The following is a 15,940-nucleotide window of genomic DNA, read 5'->3' on the forward strand; positions in this document are numbered from 1 at the left end:
TTTGATACGTCCCTGTGTATTACATTCGCGTAGTCAACACAACGGCATCGCAACGAAGAAACTAGGTGGCAATAATAAATAAATACAAACAAAATCTGACATAAAAAATAAAATAATCTAAAGAATAATCTCAAGTATCACCTAGACAAAAGTGTTCTGAAAGCAAGTGGTGTGTGATAATGCCCCTGTTTTCAATAAATCGATCAAGTAATTATACAAATTGACTGTGGCAATACGATATAAAATCAAGTACAGGAGGTACGATAAGTTGGAAGATATTGACCATTGAGTAATTGGTATTGATGAATAATAATCATTAGTTTTAGTAAGAGGGTAACGTGCGGTGAGGGGTAATCTGGGGTATTAGTGGTAGAACGGGTATTAAATTTTGTTTCCTCGTGCCCTGGAGCAAGATGGCTGCTCACGATCATATGACGTTGAAGCGTGTAATACTATTGACAAAGATGGTGAGAAGTATGCGGTCGACAGGCCGCTACAAGTGGAACTGTCGACAGCACTGACTCAAAATAATCTGTCGAGGGTGGCGGGTAAACAGGAAGGGGCCAGGCCAAAGAGGCCAAGCACACGGGACACTCATACCCGTGATGCATATGATCAATTTACTTGGTGCAATGATCAGAAATACACTCATATTATGGCCATGCATGCCGTCAACAAGAATGATAAAACGGCAATGCGTTGCGATGCCTGCGATCAATTTGTGAACAATATCAATAGCAATAGCGTTAACAATGTCAATGATATTAAAACAATTGTATGCACGAGTTGTGTTAGCATAACGCAGACTGATGGTTCACCGTCCAGCACATCGTCATCGTCAACGCCGGACTCACAACCACCAACCCCACCACCGAGACAGAGCTCAAATGATCAGCCAACACCAAGGGATTATGTTTATTTTCATACTATTGATACTGTCGACACGCAGAGCAACGAGCGCACTACCTTTCCTGTTTCTGGGTAATTTCTTTTACATTGTTTCGGGTGGCCAGCTCGAAATGGCACTCTCGCCCTTTTTTTACTCTGCATTACTTTTACAACCGAGAAACTCATTTATTTGATGGGCGAAGTTATCGGTCACACTGGCTTGGGCATTTGTCATTCGTTCTAAAAAAATTTAATCATTAACGCACAACGAACGAGTGTTGAACACCATTTTTCATTAAAAAAAATTAATCCTGTCAATGATGTTTACGACATACTGTGAAATTTGGTCGAGACGAGAATTCCAATGAGAAGTTTGCGGAACAACTTCACGCCTTTAATTGTCTGAAGTAGAAAGTTGACCATTAATTTGTCCATTCCCTTGAAAACGCCCGACAAAATATCATAATGGATCGCCTGGAGACACTGTCAAGCCCAGAAAGCGATCCACCTTAGAAAGCCCGGAGCCCCACAGTCCCGTTACACATTAACAACCGAATAATTGTTAAATACTATAAAAAAAAAACTGTACCGGATTTTTCAGTGCAAAGCTAAATGAAGGAGTTTCATCAAGCCATCGTGAAAAATGTCACCGTCGCGGCTCATGGTCTGGTGCATCAACCAAGCGTAATTGCCCAAAGAGATCACCCTCCCTACCATTGCTAGTAACCCGATGGACTTGCATCCGTTGCCTACAAACAAACTGCTGCAGTGCAACACCCGTATGTACAGCTTGCGGTGCAAGCTCGACAATAGCCCAAACAAATGGTAATTTGATAGGTGTGAGACGTGGTAAAAGATTGAAAGCCCTAAAACTTAGCAACAAGCAGGAGCCCAAGCTTGATTTAGTTTCAACAGTGGCATCTGGCCTAGTGTCACGCGTACTTGACATTGGCTGTGGCAATATCGGCTCAACAGCTGTTTTAGATAGAGACCTTGGTATGGCACAACTGAGTGGTTTAACACGTGGTGATAGAGTACAAACACACCGTGAAGACTGGCAATTGGTTCAAATTGATAGCATGGAGCCCGATGTATTATCATTCGGTGATACAACATCAGATTCATCTCAACGCTCACCAAAACGTCACAGTCCATCTGTGTACGAACGGGTCAAATCCAAAGTAAGTCGATCCCTGTCAAACGGCTCAGTTGTCCAAAAACTAAGTAGTGATAGCCACGATATACAGAGACCAACAAGCCTCATTGTCTCCGAGTCTCACAACAGTACAGATGACACACTATGGAGCTGTGATAATTGCACACTTGACAATCCACCTGAATTGGAGCAGTGCGAGGCATGTGAAGCGCCAAGAAGTCCAGCTCCATGCAGTGGTGTTGTTATAAGTGTACCATCCTGGGAGCCACGTCCACTGTCATCAGCTGGACCATTGTCATATAGACGTTCGTTCTCAGAGGTCGAAAATGTTGGTAGCTCGATGCAGAAGAAATCAGTCAATCGACGCAGTTTGAATGATAATGAGCCACCAGCTGTGCCGCCTCACTCCGTTGGCTTTAATTCTAGGCCTAAGTACTCGTACATCGGTATCAGTGACCCCGATACTCCACCACCATTGCCGAAGAAGCAGAGCAGTAAATTGGCACTAAATGTAACACGTGCACACAGTGAATCAACAAGTCCTGTTGATACACCCGGTACTAGTCCTCTTAAACGCATGTGGACATGTAGAAAGTGTTCATACGCTTACAATCCACTGTGGTCAACAGGCTGCGATATATGCAGCTCACTGAGAACACCACCGTCATTGCTGCAACCGAGTTTGATAACTGTTACCAAAGACGGTGTCAGTGCGCGCGGTAAAGTTCAATCACCAATTGTTGTGTCAAGGGACAGTGTTAGGTACATACCAAGAGCAACACTGGCAACAGCCGAGTCAGATCTCGATGATCAGATTGAGGTATCGACACCAGCATGGACGTGCAGAAAATGCACTCTATTGAATCCATCCACGAGAACAACATGCGAAGCATGTGGAGGTTCAAAATTAAGGAGTGTATCACACCTTGAGGATCCAACATTGAGAAAAGGTGAGAGCTGGGTTTGTCCATCGTGCACCCTTAGAAATCCCCTTACTGCCCAGAATTGCAATGCTTGCAAGACAATGGCTGATTTTTTGGAGGTACCGCGAGACAATCGAACACCATCAGGACAGCGCAGCTCAAGTCCAAGATTAACTGGTGGCATGAGTAGTAATGTCAAAGTTGCAACACCAAGACACAGTAGAAATTCAGTGAGACGAAATGGACCAGCATCACTCGGTGATAAGAGACACACGAGAATGAAAGAGCCAGGTCAGAGCCAGTGGCAGTGCAAGCTCTGCACCTATGAGAATAAAAGCACCAATGGCACCTGTGAGATGTGCCAGAGCTCAAAAGCACTGTCCCAAACACCTGGTGACAGACTGAGACTCAGTGAGCCGGGAGCTTGTACCCTCCGAATTCAAAGACAGGAGAGTGTCGTAATGGAGAATCTCAGGCACATTGAGGAGCGAGAGGCATTGGAAAAGTGGGAGAGAATAGTGCGTTACTGCAAGGAAACAAATGAACCATTTGTCGATGATTCATTTCCACCAGCGCCTAAATCACTGTATTATAACCCTGCCGATACGAAAGATAACCACGTAGTTCAATGGAGAAGACCACACCAGATTAATGTCGACTCTAGTGTAGATTCAAAACTGCCTTGGGCGGTCTTCAGAACGCCATTGCCATCGGACATATCGCAGGGTGTTCTTGGTAATTGCTGGTTGCTGTCAGCACTTGCTGTTCTTGCTGAGAGCGACGAGCTTGTCAAGAGGGTTTTAGTAATGAGGGAAACGTGTCCAGAGGGAGCCTATCAGGTCAGACTGTGCAAGGATGGGAAATGGACGACTGTTCTTGTAGATGATCTACTTCCGTGTGACAAGAGGGGCCATCTCGTCTACTCACAAGCAAAGAGAAAACAGCTTTGGGTGCCCCTCATCGAGAAAGCTGTTGCCAAGATCCATGGATGCTATGAAGCTCTTGTATCGGGTCGAGCCATCGAGGGTCTCGCCACTTTGACCGGTGCCCCTTGTGAAAGTGTGCCTTTACAACCCTCAGCACTGCCTAGCGAGGATGAACTCGATAAGGATCTCATTTGGGCACAACTCCTCTCCTCTCGACAAGCAATGTTCCTCATGGGTGCTAGCTGTGGTGGTGGCAACATGAAGGTCGACGAAGAGGAGTATCAGAGAAAAGGTCTGAGACCTAGGCACGCCTACTCAGTGCTCGATGTGCGCGATGTTCAAGGAATTAGATTGCTCAGGCTGAGAAATCCGTGGGGCCACTACAGCTGGAAGGGTGACTGGTCGGATGACAGTCCCATCTGGACACCACAACTCAGAGAAATGCTGATGCCACATGGTGCCTCTGACGGGGTCTTCTGGATATCTTTTGACGATGTACTCAAGTACTTCGACTGCATCGACATCTGCAAGACTAGGGTGGGCTGGAGTGAGGTCAGGCTTCGAGGGACTCTTCCGCCTTTATCCTCCTTGAGACATCTGTCCTGTGTTCTTCTGACTGTTCTAGAACCAACTGAGACTGAATTCACTCTGTTTCAAGAAGGCCAGAGGAACTCGGAGAAATCACAGCGATCTCAGCTTGATCTATGTGTCGTTGTATTCAGAACTAGATCACCAGCTGCACCCGAGGTTGGACGACTGGTGGAGCACAGTAAGCGACAAGTTAGGGGATTTGTTGGCTGTCACAAAATGCTTGAAAGGGATTTGTATATTGTCGTTTGCCTGGCATTTAACCACTGGCACACGGGCATGGAGGACACCTCCAGTTATCCTGAATACGTTTTGGCTATTCACAGCTCGAAGCGATTGCTCGTCGAGCAGATATCTCCACCTGCTTTTGTTCTAGCTGATGCTATCATCAGTCTCACATTGGCGAAGGGACAGCGTCACGAGGTGAGTCACGATTTATTCATTAACTATTCTCGGGCTATCAATTTTTAGAATAGTCTAATGTTATGTCAGCGAAATAATCGACGAATACCACGAGTTCTTCGTCAATTGAATCTCCTGATAATTTCTGGAGTGATGGAAACGGAAAACTTCTCAAACGTCAATTGGACGGAATCTTGGTGCGGAGTAAAAGACCCCACGTCGATCGTCAGTCCATTTCTATTGACCCACTATTAACCCTTGTAAACGCTTGTCTATGGGGGCCTAGAGATTAACTGAAAGGGGCTGACTATGAATTGAGCTTACGCCAGCAATACGATGGATATTTATCTCGGAATTAATATTATCGTATTATCTAAGAGCCCACGATTGTTGTTTATTCTTCGCAGGGAAGAGAGGGCATGACAGCCTACTATTTGACCAAAGGATGGGCAGGGTTAGTTGTGATGGTTGAGAATCGTCACGTCAATAAATGGATTCACGTTAAATGCGATTGTCACGAGAGTTACAATGTCGTTTCCACGAGGGGTCAATTGCGCACTGCCGATAGTGTTCCACCGTTGCATCGGTATGACTATTTTTTATTTTGATTTCTATCTCTGCCATTTAGGGAAAGAGGTTATGGATTGATTTCAATTGCTACTGCCCAGATGGATCTGACTTCGTCATTTATCTTTCAGACAAGTTATAATTGTGTTGACACAACTCGAAGGGAGCGGTGGCTTTTCCATAGCCCATCGTTTGACGCACAGATTAGCAAATAGTGGAAACTTACATGATTGGGGTCCACCAGACACTCAGCACTGTCCACCAATTGATACTCAGGTCGAAGGATTACACAGTCCTCGGCTAATCACATGAATTGGGAAATTTCTGTGGAATTTCGAGGAAACTGAAATGTAGAAAGAGAGAATTTGAGATATGAAAAATTTTACGCTGTGAAAACAAACTCATCATGTTTTTTTTTTTTTGGTTAATGTAATTAGAAATAAAAAGAAGTATTGATTCAATGTGATGAAAAATCCATGACAAAGAGATATTGCGTGGATGAAGGGTGATAGTTCAATAAAAATTGTCTCGTTTTTTTTTTTAATTACCAGTGAAAATATGTTATTCTGTAAGTTACTGTAACAATTGGATTGATAATATGAAGATACTGGATTCGTTAAAAAGTTCATGATGTGGAGTAATTAAGTGACAAATCCAACAATTTTTGCTTGAATATTATAAGAAAAGAAAAATGGAAAAAAAATTATTTTCTCAACGTAACGTTTAAGTGTCGTAAAGAATGAGTGTCGAGACTTCGTAAGGAGACGTAAGAAAATTAACTGTGAAAAATTAGGAGTTAATAATCTTCGAACTGGACCACTTTGTTTACAATTCGCATAATTTAACTGCATTTGTTTTTCTTTTCCATTAGTTTTTCGATCGAAGTAATGAATAAGTATTTTCTATTATTGCTGATTAATTGTTCATTCTCGGATTTGTTATTAAATTAATTGATTAAGGTGAATGCATTTAATGACAGTGCTACGATACCAAAGATATTTGCTGAAATAATGGTAATCTCGTTCGATTTTTTACTCAATAACTATAATTGAACCTAGATATTTTTCATTGCAATTATGGAATCTCATGGATGATGCTGAACTTTAATAAAACGTGACATTAATTATGGTAAAGAACGTAATGATACTATAGTTTAACTAAGTGTCTTGTCATTGTCTTCAATTATGAAAAGAAAATGTATTATTTTTATTATATCGTCGCACTGATTTCGTATTGTTTTATACAAATGCATTCGTAGCACAAAAAGTGAGGTTTTAATAAAGAATATAATTTTGTTATTAGTGAAATGTGCAGATTATATATGAGCTTTTACGAGCATTCTTTTTCGCATTTTTAACGCACAAACTCAAGAACTAAATTCGATGAATTAACTGTGAAGTTGTAAAATGCCAATTAACATTGATTTTTACTACTTTGTCATTGAATTATTGTGATGATTGCATGATTTTTCCTGCATAATTTAAGACAGATTTCGCTGAGCTCCTCCTGTCATTCAATTATAGTTCTTGACTAATGAAATTTTAACTAGTATAACAGGAAAAATGAATCTCATGAGATAAAAATTAGGAAAATTTATAAAATCGCATGTCGTTCGTGTGCTGTGAAAATTCTTGAAATAATTACGTAGTTAATTACCGTGGCTAAAAAAAAAACGTGAAACTGCCATATTTCATGATTCGAGGCAATGGTGCAGCCGTTTCAATTGGCATTTATTAGCATTTTGATGAGGAGGCGAAATTGTTTGGACAATACACTAATAAAGAACTTCAAATAAAAAAGTTTTATCCATTCGAGATGTCAATGAATTTGAAAAAAAAATACCTGGTGCTCTTGGTTTCGATCCTGACCTGGGGGAAGACACGAAGAAGCCTCCATCCTGTTAAAAATGTATAATTGTGGAATTTCCATTGAAGTTGTCAACAAGATATTTTTTAATAAACCAAAAATGTCGACCCATTATATTATCTCAATATTTCAGTAGCGAAGAGAGATTAGAATATCTCTGAATGTAAGAGAGACAGTGAAATTTTTATCTTTTGTAGAGTACGATGAGCGTAGCAAAAAAAATTCTTTGCAAAAATTTAATTATCTCCCTCACATTCAGAGTTTATAGCCTAGCAGAAAATCGAATAACGAAAAAAAATAATAAATTGGTGAAAAAAATTATTACAACCGTATTCCAAAGAAATAGATCTTAGAGGACGATTCACGAGTGTTTGCATACGCAATTTTCTGATTAATCATCAATTGCCACACACAACTCCAGGACTATATCAGATGATAACTGAGCTGACCATTTGTGCCATAACTACCACCACCGAGAGAAAAATAAAAAAATGGAAAATAGATCCAATAACTAGTGATGGATAATTTTATAACGACGACGAATCATTCCATTGACTGTAAGTGTGACACGAGACATTTGATGCAGAATACAAAAATCTATTTTACTTAATGCGTAGTTATTATTACAAAACGCTATTATAAATCCAAATAGGAGATGAACCTAGAGCTGATCATTCACACTTTGTGATCGTTAATTGTCTGTTCGATTATTTATATTAAATTTCGATTATAATTTGCCCCCAGCGCATGGCTATAATAAAAATTTTTTCATGGGAATCAATAAAATGAAGTCTGAAACCGTGAGGATGAATTATTTTGTGGAAAAAATGACTATAAGGATTTGAATGTCTTTTACACAATACGAAGAGTCGAAGAGAATAAAAATTGTAAATAATCAAGGGTGGAAACAAAACTGATAACAATCGAGAAGTTATTTATCTATTCAGAGAGACCAGAGATTTTTTCAAGTAAATGAAAAAAAAAATATTATTGAAAATAATGTAATGGATTATTTCGTTAGGTAATTGTATGATTTTGCATGCTTGATTGTTGCTGTCACTGGGTAAAGCTATACGATACTGCGTAAATAATGGAATAATAATAGGTGAAAAATTAGGACTATATTGAGAATGAGAATTAGAAAGTGATGTACTGGAGTCAGAAATCAATTGGACTGAATTCGTGGAATGTTACTATAATGCACATTGAATACTCGTCTTGCTCAACCACTTTTGACTATTTTTTTGTTCGCCCATGGTTCATTGATTTTGTTTATTCAACGTGTGGCAAGGAGCGATAATAATAAAATGTGATATCCAACTGAAACCGCCAATTGATTGTAAGTGAATCAGCACTTATATGTGAATTCATTAAATACATTCGTTGTCGAATTCAATCCGATGGTTGCAGACGTGAGTACCTCACCGACAATGTACCTAGATATATATTCTTAATATGTGAAGTGAGGTATGAGAATGATGATAATAATCATAAGGGAAATTTCGTGAATGAGGTGGGTTTTAGGTTTGCGAGGGAGAGTCGTGAGATGAACGTTAAATCGTCATTATCTCCTGACTGCATCATCCGATTTTAATGAATGAGATCTCATTTTAAAGTACTCTTCCTAAATGAGTTCTCAATGAGAGCCATTCGTTGGAATTGATGTGGCCCATTTTGAGATATCTACGATTGAAAAATTTTACCGATTTTCTCACGTCTTCCTCATTTGTTGGAAAATTAATGATGGCAATTATATGATTATCTTAATAACGCGTGATTATACGGGAATATTGAAAATAACTTTTTTTGTAGCTAAGTAAATTCTCGACAAAAAAAGTCTTGTCATATTGCCTCGCAGAATCATTCCCTACCGAGATAATTCCAGGTTTTACCTCATTGATATATTAAAACCCAAAACCGATCTCTTGTTACTTCTTGAGATTTCCCATGAAAAATAATTGTCAAGTGAATTCCCAGCGTACCTAGTGTCACTGTTCCAGGACGTATTAATTTAAATTTCTCCAATCATAACTCCGAGTGAAACTAATGATCAAACAATCTCCAAACAAGTGTAAGTCAATGAAGATGTCTTGTTTAAATGACTCCCGAAATGTAAAAACACAATTTCGAAAAATGCCCTGGACAGGCTTGAATCAGCAATCAACGATGTGGTAGTCTGTGTTTTAATGAATGATAAGAAGAGAACTAAGAAGAGAAAAATTATTATGACTCGACGCAAAATCATCAATCGATAAAAAATGGACAGTAAACACTCGCGATACTTTTGTTGACAAAACAGACCGCAAGTGTTTGATGCCTTGATATCCTTAATATATTGAAGTTGACGCTTAAATATCCGCTATAAACCTATATATACAAAAATTATGTAGGTATATACGCGCATATTTACACCGATATTTAATATACAATACATGGAATATTTATTACAAAAAATATTATGGAAATACCTATTGAAATTGTGTTGTCCTTCTGGTTTGTATTATGTAGATACGTTTAATAATAAATTCAAACATTATCTAAATATTCATGTACTTCATTTGTTATTATTATTATTAATTGGTCCCATTATCGTTATTCGTTTTGGAAAATAGGTGAGACTAGAGCAGAAAAAAATCGAAATTCATCGAAATTTTGAGAGCGGGCGACTGATTGAATAAACTTATTACCCGTTATGGAACGTACAGAAAAAGGCTTTTCAAATTAATTTCGTTCTTATTATTTAAATTCACGATATTCATAACGTGCATTTTCGAACCGTCACATAATTTAACGGACTTGGGATTTTTTGTTCCCTTGACTCAATCTACTGGTGTAACTCGGGAAATTTTAGTCTCAAACCTCAAATCTCCACACCATTGAGTATTTGCCTTGAACTAAAATTTAAGATGGCTTCAGGAATGGACATTGACGATGAGGAAATCGATCTGCCCACTTCAAGCAGTGGAAAAGGCGATAAAAAACGATTTGAAGTGAAGAAGGTGAGATAATTGGTGGACAATTCAATATCCTTGATAATTATTAATAAAAATTGGGACCTTTTAACAAGGGGATAAGCATAACCTAACAATTTCGGCATTCGCTTTGTCATGATTTTGTTTTGATTCGGTGATTTGTTCTGTTCATCAGGTTTTAATTATTTTTTTTAATTATTTCAGTGGAATGCAGTGGCTCTTTGGGCTTGGGGTACGTCAGTTTTATTTCTCATGAAAGATGAATGGAGTTTTTGAGTGGAAAATAATTATTTTTTAATTTCTACCGAGGATTGAGGAGAGTGGCCAATTAATTTGTTAATGAGTTGTATGAATGATTGACTTACATTGTAGATATCGTCGTGGATAACTGTGCTATCTGCAGGAATCATATAATGGATCTATGTATCGAGTGTCAGGCAAATCAGGCGTCAGCAACGAGTGAGGAGTGCACTGTTGCTTGGGGTGTCTGTAATGTGAGTATTTTTTCATTATTTATTTTGTAAATTGAGCAATTTCTAACTATTGACGACAAGAATATTTTTTTTTTTATCTATCGAATTATGAATAAGCCTCTTTAATAAAACACCATTGTTGATTTCGATTTTAGCACGCATTTCATTTCCACTGCATTTCTCGCTGGCTCAAGACTCGACAGGTGTGTCCACTGGACAATCGTGAGTGGGAGTTTCAAAAGTGAGTGAACAATTGTAATGTACAATTTCCAATGTTAATTACAAATTGACTTCTGTATTTTTCAGGTATGGACATTAACCTGCTTTCATCAACTAGAAATAATGTTGGAACTCGGTGGAGTATCAAAATTGGAAAAATTAAAGACGAGAAATTCACGAAATTCACGAAATCCTTCCAAGCATATTCAAGGAACCCTTCAGACTTTAATCAAACACTCCTATTTTCAACCGGTTAAATTATCTTTTCTATTGTATCAATAAACCCCTCTAAAACCCACCAGCTTTGAGTGACTGTGGGGTTGTCACTGGAATAGATGTAAGTAAGACTCGAATAAATAAAATAAAAGTTTATTAATCCAGAGAACCAATTCCATGTCTTCATATGATAGTCAGATTAACAACTTTCAGCGAATGTGCTAAAATCCCTTGGAAATTTCCTCGAAATATTTATTTATTTATTTTTATATATATTTTTTTATAATTAATTATAAATGATTGTACAAACATATAATAACGATGCAAAATCGAGTGAATAAGGGCGCTTTCCTAATTAGTAGCCTTTGTCGGCCAAGTACCTGGCGTTGGTCGCTTTCCTCCAGTATACACGAGATGGCGGAGCAGTGATCTTAATTCGAAAAATCAATGGAAAGAAAGGATTTTCCGATTGTTTATGAAAAGTTGACTAGCTGGTGAATGGTTAGTGTGCAAGAAAGGGGGAGAGATTTAGAGGAAGATAAAAAAAAATATAAAGTGCAGGAAAAGGTTTATGGTGGGTTTAATAAATTTAGGATTGATGTGGTGGTGAATCACGTGATAAGTGAGATGGGCGGCGGGAGGCGGTCGGCGACCGAAGCGCCATTTGAGGTATTTGGCGGGCTTTGGGTTTCTGTGGCGGTGGGGCGATGGAATCGACACACGCCACACGCCACACGGCGTCTACTCGTGCTGTAGTGTATACTGGAGTCAACAGTAGTGAGCGCTGCGTCTCCCCTATAATTTTTTTTTATCCCCAAACCGTTTTGTGAGCCCAAACGTAGGTAGTTGAAAACGTTGGACGACAAAGCTTTGATATATAATGGTGAGTTTATCCGTGCGTTCATCAGCCATCACATGACCAATCCACCAATTATTTATTAGTGTATTACCAGTGATTATTAATATGCTGCTTTTGTGTGTGAATATTAACAGGCTGGCGGTAAAACTGGTAAGGACTCGGGAAAGGCTAAGGCCAAGGCGGTATCACGTTCGGCGAGGGCCGGCTTGCAGGTATATATCATATTTTATCGTATTTTTACATCATCTCACCTTTTACTTATTTCTCAAAAGGAATATCTACTCTGTTCATATATTTTTTACTTCCTATTACGTTAATTTCTTGTGGAGAAATGGTTTGGCGAAGTTGGCGCGAAAAATAGTTTGAGCGTTGGCTCGACGTTATTTTGTTTTCTCGTATATTTAACGTGGCATTTGGATTTTTTCAACGGTTCGAGGTACATGTGTTTTGTTTTTCTACAGTGTGAAAATAGTTTTAAGGGGGTTTTTAGTCAGGTATCACGAAATTGAAGGAAATTCAGTGGCAGTGGTTGGAGGATGCCGACGGTGTTTGAAAACAAGGGATCGGAACGGACCGTTTACATGCCCCCTACCTCCCTTCCCTCTCGTCACGTTGTTATATATTTTCCCTGGCTGGTTTTTTATGGGGGTACACCGTTTACATTTGGATTTAATCGAGGGGCTAATTGGCTATTCAGTGGGTTATACAATTTTTGATTAGAGTATTTGAGAGAGAGGTGGGATGTAGCTAGTATCCTATAGGAAATATTTTAGAGAATGATAAGGCCCTTGTCGTGGGTATTCAGGCAATCTTAACCCCTCATTGACAGGTATTAATGAAACTATTCGGATTAATGGGAATTAATGAAAGGCCAAATTGTTTCTGAGGAATAGGCGTAGCCCAGTTGAATGATGAAATATCGTGTGTAAACGTTGTAAAGCTCTCGGTAAAGCCCAAGCGTTCGATACGAGAGTTTGTGAAATATCGTGCGCAGTCTGGCCACGACGACATTCCCAAATAAATTCTCGATAATTTTTTTTCAACGGTCGACACACTAGTTTTACTTGCCATGTTGTTTTCATTTTTCAAAAGGATGTTGGGGGTAGTTTTGATAAGAAGGATAATTATGATTGAAATGGGAAGGATATGTGAGTCAAGGAATTGGATGGCTGAGGCGGTTCGATATTGTTGAAAGCTGCTGACGCTTCTTCGAGACTCATGTTTTCACTATGGCTAGTATTACTTGAGGGTATATCGTGTAAAAACATCGGTCATCAGGCATCAGATGAAATTTATAGATTATTCATCCGTTTATGCATCATTTTATGTTGCTAGTTGATTTATTTATTTATTTGGATTTTTTTTCCGCTACAGAGATGAGAAATAGCTCATTTGAGGAATGAATTTTTTTTTTGTTTCTTTAGTTTCCAGTTGGAAGGATCCACAGGCATCTAAAGAACAGAACGACTAGCCATGGAAGAGTGGGTGCCACGGCGGCAGTTTATAGTGCTGCTATCTTGGAATACCTTACTGCTGAGGTGGGTTGAGTATGTGATATTGGTGTGGGTTATGGCGGGTTAAGGGGACAGAGGGGACGATGCCAAGTTATTGAGGGTGTGGAGAAGAAAAGCTTGGCAGTGTATGTGGCTACTACGATGGCGTGTATTGACGCCACAATATGGCGGAAATTCCCGCCGAATTTCGACGGGGATGGCATCATGCAGAGTTGTTGAATGATTTTTTCATTTAGAAGAAAAATTTAAATCCAAATGATGTTTATAACGAGGGATTGTGCAAAAAAAAAAATTTCTAAAAAAAATACTACCTCAGAGAGTTGAGAACAGGTGAAATTTTAATAAATACCTATCCTACAGATATAGATAATTTTATGTTACTCTAGGTGCTTGAGTTGGCGGGTAACGCATCGAAAGACTTGAAAGTGAAACGTATCACACCGAGACATTTGCAATTAGCCATTCGTGGTGACGAGGAGCTTGACAGTCTCATCAAGGCAACAATTGCTGGAGGAGGTATGTCTTTCTTATTTTTTATTCTGCAAATACATACTTACTCTTCTACGGATATCAAATTGAACGCACAATGTCATCTTTTTTACAGGTGTTATTCCACATATCCATAAATCCCTCATTGGGAAGAAGGGCTCTCAGAAACCAGCATAATCTGGAGTATATAGTTAAAAAAAAAGAGAAGATACAAGAATAAAGCGTTCATAGGTGCAGGACAATGATTTAAAAAATGTAATGGGTATGACACTGAAAAAAAATGAGAGAGTAAAAATAAAAGAATGTCGCGAGTGATTGTTGATGAAAACAAGAGTGTACCTACGTTAAAAAATGAAGAAGATAAATGAAAGGACGACAAAAAAGAGCGAACGGGATAGGCGTGATATATATAGTTATTAAAATATTGATATAATTTAATTAATAGGCAATGAGAGGGGGGGGTCTTATGTTTTTCAACTTTGTGCAGCATTTGAATCACAACTAAATAACGGACGAAAGTAACAGTATATGGCGCATACGGAAATAATCTGTAATATTGACTTTTTGACGATATTTCACCATTTTTCTCCTCTTTTTTTTCGAAGCTTGAGTTATTTAGTCAGCTGACCCATTAATGCAAAAATCTATTTCCTCAATAATAAATCAAATTTTGTGAGATTTTTTTTGTTTTTCAAATTGCAGTTTCTGATGTTTTTAATCATTTTGAGTGTAATTTATAAGAATTGAGTTGAGATTTTTGATCCCTGGGTTTTCTTATCACCAAAGCTGAGGGTGAGAATACTAGACGAGGAAACTTGTAATAAAGAAGTAAATAATAAATGAAATTAATGAGAATAAATAAGTGAGTGTGAGCGAGAGAATGGGAGGATAACCGAGCATTATTTGCGTTTGAAATCGATCGTTCTATTTTCAAAGTCTATTTTTGTCATTGCCAATTTAGAAAGATCGAGTTAACTATGAAAATGAAGACGGAAAGATAAATTTAATGGATAAAACAGGCCATTTTTATTCACAGTTTACTTTGTTTTCCTTTTTTTCACTCGATTATTTCATTTTTTGTCCACATTCTCCCCAATTGGGATTTAAAAGAAAATTTTCCAATCATAAAATTTACGAAATTTTACCAACAAAACAAAACAGAACAAGAATTGTATAGAACATTGATTTTCATAGCTTAAGCATCATATTCGTTACTCAAATAATTTTTTCTGTCTGTATAACGGTAAGGAGTATCATTAAGAAAAAACTCAAGTGTTCTTGTTTGATATTCTGTTAATATTCAGTTCATTGTGAAATGGAGATGTTTCTCTTAAAGGATGGTGAGGGTACTGGAATTTATAGAACAATTATTTACCATTTTTTGTCTTTTTTACATGATTATAAAGTTTAATATTTTTCATTCACTAATGGACTGGGATTAACAGCCGTGTATTGAAGAACACAATTACCAGCCATATGTAAAAGTTCATTTTCACAATAAAGTTAAATTTTACAATTAATATTTACAATTCAATTAGTCTTGGAAAAAAAGTCAAGATATTATTGCAGCATGAAATGAAATACCGTCGATAATTGAGGCAGCCCCCTAAAATAAAAATCACCGTCTTGTGCTGCCCTCTGCCCTTTCAGCGACACCAGCCGAAATGTATGGCAACGGCGTCCCTGGAATCCAACAAAGACCGAATGATTAATTGCAGTGTGTTAGACAAGAGGTGACCGATAACGGGCCAACTTACTGCTGCTCAGTGCTCACTACATAGTATATTATATACATACATAAGGTTCACAACAGGTCACAGCCCTCCCACTCCTTTCCACTTCTCCTCTCGCGCCCACTGCACTACCATAGCGCGGCCATCGC

The 15,940-nt window shown here is 38.4% G+C and overlaps 3 protein-coding genes and 2 long non-coding RNA genes across 9 annotated transcripts in view; 3 read left to right on the forward strand and 2 right to left on the reverse strand.

Annotated features, from left to right (window-relative positions):
• LOC105267646 (uncharacterized) overlaps window positions 1–10,158 on the reverse strand; it is a 76,371-nt gene extending 66,213 nt beyond the window's left edge. Inside the window, exons 1-3 of one of the 5 annotated variants that reach the window (XR_892273.1) lie at window positions 9,785–10,158; window positions 7,293–7,347; window positions 5,677–5,793 (exon numbers count right to left, since the gene is read on the reverse strand). This is a non-coding gene — a long non-coding RNA (uncharacterized lncRNA). The other 4 variants (XR_892274.1, XR_892276.1, XR_892275.1 and 1 more) reach the window with 4 other exon arrangements.
• On the forward strand, window positions 5–7,286 carry LOC105267559 (calpain-D). The gene is made up of 4 exons (XM_011306502.1): window positions 5–981; window positions 1,490–4,904; window positions 5,291–5,469; window positions 5,582–7,286. The coding sequence occupies exons 1-4, from the start codon at window positions 656–658 to the stop codon at window positions 5,760–5,762; spliced, it is 4,101 nt and encodes a 1,366-aa protein (XP_011304804.1). The 5' UTR covers window positions 5–655; the 3' UTR covers window positions 5,763–7,286.
• Window positions 10,159–10,196: 38 nt separating the features above from the next.
• Window positions 10,197–11,369, forward strand: Roc1a (Regulator of cullins 1a). The gene is made up of 5 exons (XM_011306490.1): window positions 10,197–10,315; window positions 10,493–10,520; window positions 10,661–10,782; window positions 10,917–11,002; window positions 11,068–11,369. Exons 1-5 carry the CDS (start codon window positions 10,223–10,225, stop codon window positions 11,078–11,080), a joined length of 342 nt encoding a protein of 113 aa, XP_011304792.1. The 5' UTR covers window positions 10,197–10,222; the 3' UTR covers window positions 11,081–11,369.
• Window positions 11,370–11,902: 533 nt separating this feature from the next.
• On the forward strand, window positions 11,903–14,920 carry His2Av (Histone H2A variant). The gene is made up of 5 exons (XM_011306662.1): window positions 11,903–12,079; window positions 12,190–12,267; window positions 13,480–13,593; window positions 13,956–14,085; window positions 14,174–14,920. Exons 1-5 carry the CDS (start codon window positions 12,077–12,079, stop codon window positions 14,233–14,235), a joined length of 387 nt encoding a protein of 128 aa, XP_011304964.1. The 5' UTR covers window positions 11,903–12,076; the 3' UTR covers window positions 14,236–14,920.
• A 70-nt stretch (window positions 14,921–14,990) lies between these two features.
• On the reverse strand, window positions 14,991–15,940 carry LOC105267665 (uncharacterized). The gene is made up of 2 exons (XR_892278.1): window positions 15,856–15,940; window positions 14,991–15,741 (listed from the first exon to the last, which is right to left on the reverse strand). It is a non-coding gene; the product is annotated as an uncharacterized lncRNA (long non-coding RNA).

The sequence above is a fragment of the Fopius arisanus genome, unplaced genomic scaffold, assembly GCF_000806365.1.
Source record: "Fopius arisanus strain USDA-PBARC FA_bdor unplaced genomic scaffold, ASM80636v1 scaffold00002, whole genome shotgun sequence".
NCBI classification, from domain to species: Eukaryota; Metazoa; Arthropoda; class Insecta; order Hymenoptera; family Braconidae; genus Fopius; species Fopius arisanus.